Raw genomic sequence first — 2,606 nt, forward strand, 5'->3', positions numbered from 1 at the left:
CCCCTGTAGAGCCTCTGGAAGCCACGCCCCCTGCAGGGCCTCTGGAAGCCACGCCCCCTGCAGGGCCTAGAACAGGTCACGCCCCCTGCAGGGGGAGCACCACAGGGCCCGTTGTCACCCAGCAGCTCAGCCTGGAGACCTGGCCCTGTCCCAGCGGAGGGTGGGGGTGACCTCAGGCCGGGCGTCCGACCCTGGGAGCCCCAGTCCCTTTGTCCGGGAGGCGGGGCCAGTGACACCCACAGGGTGCAGCGAGGTGCAGGGAGGTCACGTGTAAGGCAGACACATGCCTGGCCAGGACGTTCGGTTCCACACGGAGGGAAAGGGCCGACGGGGGGCGGGGGGGGGCAGGATGGGGTTTTCTGTGTGTGTTTGCGTTTGAGCATCTTCCATGCAGCAGTCCTGCGAGGCAGGCATGTATGGGATGCGGGGAACGAGCCCCAGAGCCATGCCAGGGCCCTGCGGTCAGGCGGGGCCGGGAGGGGTGGGCCCAGGGCCTCCGACTGGACTGACACCCAGTGGAGAGGATGCCTTTGCAGCCCGGGTCTGGGTGGGGCCCGATGTCGGCCCTGGAGGTGCCCCCGGGACCCTGCATGGTCCCCCCTGCACGGTCCTCCCTGCATGGTCCCCCCTGCATGGCAAGGTACCCTAACCCCGTCTCCGTTGCCAGGGGCGACTGGATCCGCGTGGGGCTCTGCTACCCCCGAGGCACCACCTTCTCCATCCTCTCGGACGTGCACAACCGCCTGCTGAAGCAGACGTCCAAGACGGGCACCTTCGTGCGGACCCTGCAGATGGACAAGCTGGAGCAGAGCTTCCCGGGCCGCAGCCACTACTACTGGGACGAGGCCTCGGGGTGAGTGGCCCCGCCAGGCCGTCAAGCTTTGGAGGAAGAAACATCTGTGCTCCGCGCTCTACCCACTGAGCCACACCGGCCGGCAGCGCAGCCCTTTTTAAAGATGCAGAGGCCTTGGCTGGAGTGTGCTGTGCAGCGTGGGGGAGGGGGACCCCTTACCTGGCCGCCCCTTCACCTGGTCTAAGCAGGGCTGCAGGCAGAGGCTCACCCCGCCCCCTGGCAGGATCCCTGGTAACCGCCCCTTGTGCGCTTCCTTTCTGGGTCCGAGAAGATGTACATCCAGGCCTACAGGACCAGCAACCTGCGCATGAAGATCGTCAAGAACGACTTCCCGGGGCGCCCCCTGCACCTGGAGGGTGCGCTGACCGGGAGCACCCACTACCAGCAGTACCAGCCGGTGGTCACGCTGCGCAAGGGCTACACCATCCACTGGGACCGCACGGCGCCCGCCGAGCTCGCCATCTGGCTCATCAACTTCAACAAGTGAGGGGGCGTGGCCGGGAGGGCAGGGAGACGGGGCCTCGGGAAGGCCACGCCCCTAGGGCAGGCCACGCCCCCTTCAGGGCCTCTGGGAGCCACGCCCCTGCGCCCTCAGCCCTCAGCCCTTGGCTGAGCTGCCTGGGGTTCTAGTCGATGGAGAGCTGAGGGGAGATGAGGGGTCCCCTCCCCTGTGCAGACAGCCTAGCACCCCAAGGATGCCAGCACATCTCCACCGGATGGCGCTGTGCACAGCCAGGCCTCGGGCGCGAGGGAGGCTCACTTTGCAGCCCAGTTCCTTCTAGAAATCTGTTTCTGTTTCATTTGTTCAGCTATTTTATTTTTTGTTTGTTTTTATATATTTTTATTGATTTCAGAGAGGAAGGGAGAGGGAGAGAGAGAGAGAAACATCAGTGATGAGAGAGAATCACAGATCGCCTGCCTCCTGCATGTTCCCTACTAGGGATCAAGCCCACAACCCGGGCCTGTGCCCTGACCGGGAATCGAACCTGTGACCTCCTGGTTCCTAGGTCGACGCTCAACCACCGAGCCACGCCGGCCCCGGGCCATTTGCTCGATTATTTTGTTGTTTCGGTTCCACCTACGACTTTCTCTGCCTTATTCCGGTGAACATAGCGCCTTCTCGGCCCATCCATCTCGGACATGGGGAGCTGCGTTCTCTCCCGTGGCTGCGTCATTTTCCATCGCGTGCAGGCACCCCGTCTTCCTGGCCCACGCGCCCATCGACAGGCACTTAGGCCGTTTCCAAATGTTAGCTATTGTCAGTTGTGCTGCTATGGACATAGGGGGGCATATGTCCTTTTGATGGATGTTTCTGGTTTGTTGGGATAGATTCCTGGAAGTGGGATCACTGGGTCCAATGGGAGCCCCATATATATATATATATATATATATACTAGAGGCCCGAAATTTGTGCACTTGGGTGGGTCCCTCAGCCCGGCCTGTGCCCTCTCGCAGTCTGGGATCCCTCAGGGGATGTCCACCTGCTGGTTTAGGCCCACTCCCTGGGGCGATCCGGCCTCAGCTGGCAGTCAGACATCCCTCTGGCAGCCCAGCAGCCCTCGGGAGATGTCCACTTGCCAGCGGGGAGCAGGCCTAAGCTGCAATCGGACATCCTTAGCACTGCTGAGGCAGGAGAGGCTCCCGCCACCACCGTTGTACTAGCAGCCATCAGCCTGGCTTGTGGCTGAGCAGAGCTCCCCCATGTGGGAGCGCACTGACCATCAGGGAGCAGCTCCTGCATTGAGCGTCTGCC

General features: G+C 62.8%; 1 protein-coding gene across 1 annotated transcript in view; it reads left to right on the forward strand.

The window, feature by feature from the left end:
* LOC102262042 (cell migration-inducing and hyaluronan-binding protein-like) overlaps positions 1–1,421 on the forward strand; it is a 6,743-nt gene extending 5,322 nt beyond the window's left edge. Inside the window, exon 3 of the mRNA XM_005862857.2 lies at positions 1,125–1,421. Coding sequence (XP_005862919.2) covers positions 1,125–1,340 — 216 coding nt within the window. The 3' untranslated portion in view covers positions 1,341–1,421. The remainder of the gene's footprint in view (positions 1–1,124) is intronic.
* The last annotated feature ends 1,185 nt before the right edge of the window (positions 1,422–2,606 follow it).

Source organism: Myotis brandtii, unplaced genomic scaffold, assembly GCF_000412655.1.
Source record: "Myotis brandtii unplaced genomic scaffold, ASM41265v1 scaffold169, whole genome shotgun sequence".
In the NCBI taxonomy this organism is placed as follows: Eukaryota; Metazoa; Chordata; class Mammalia; order Chiroptera; family Vespertilionidae; genus Myotis; species Myotis brandtii.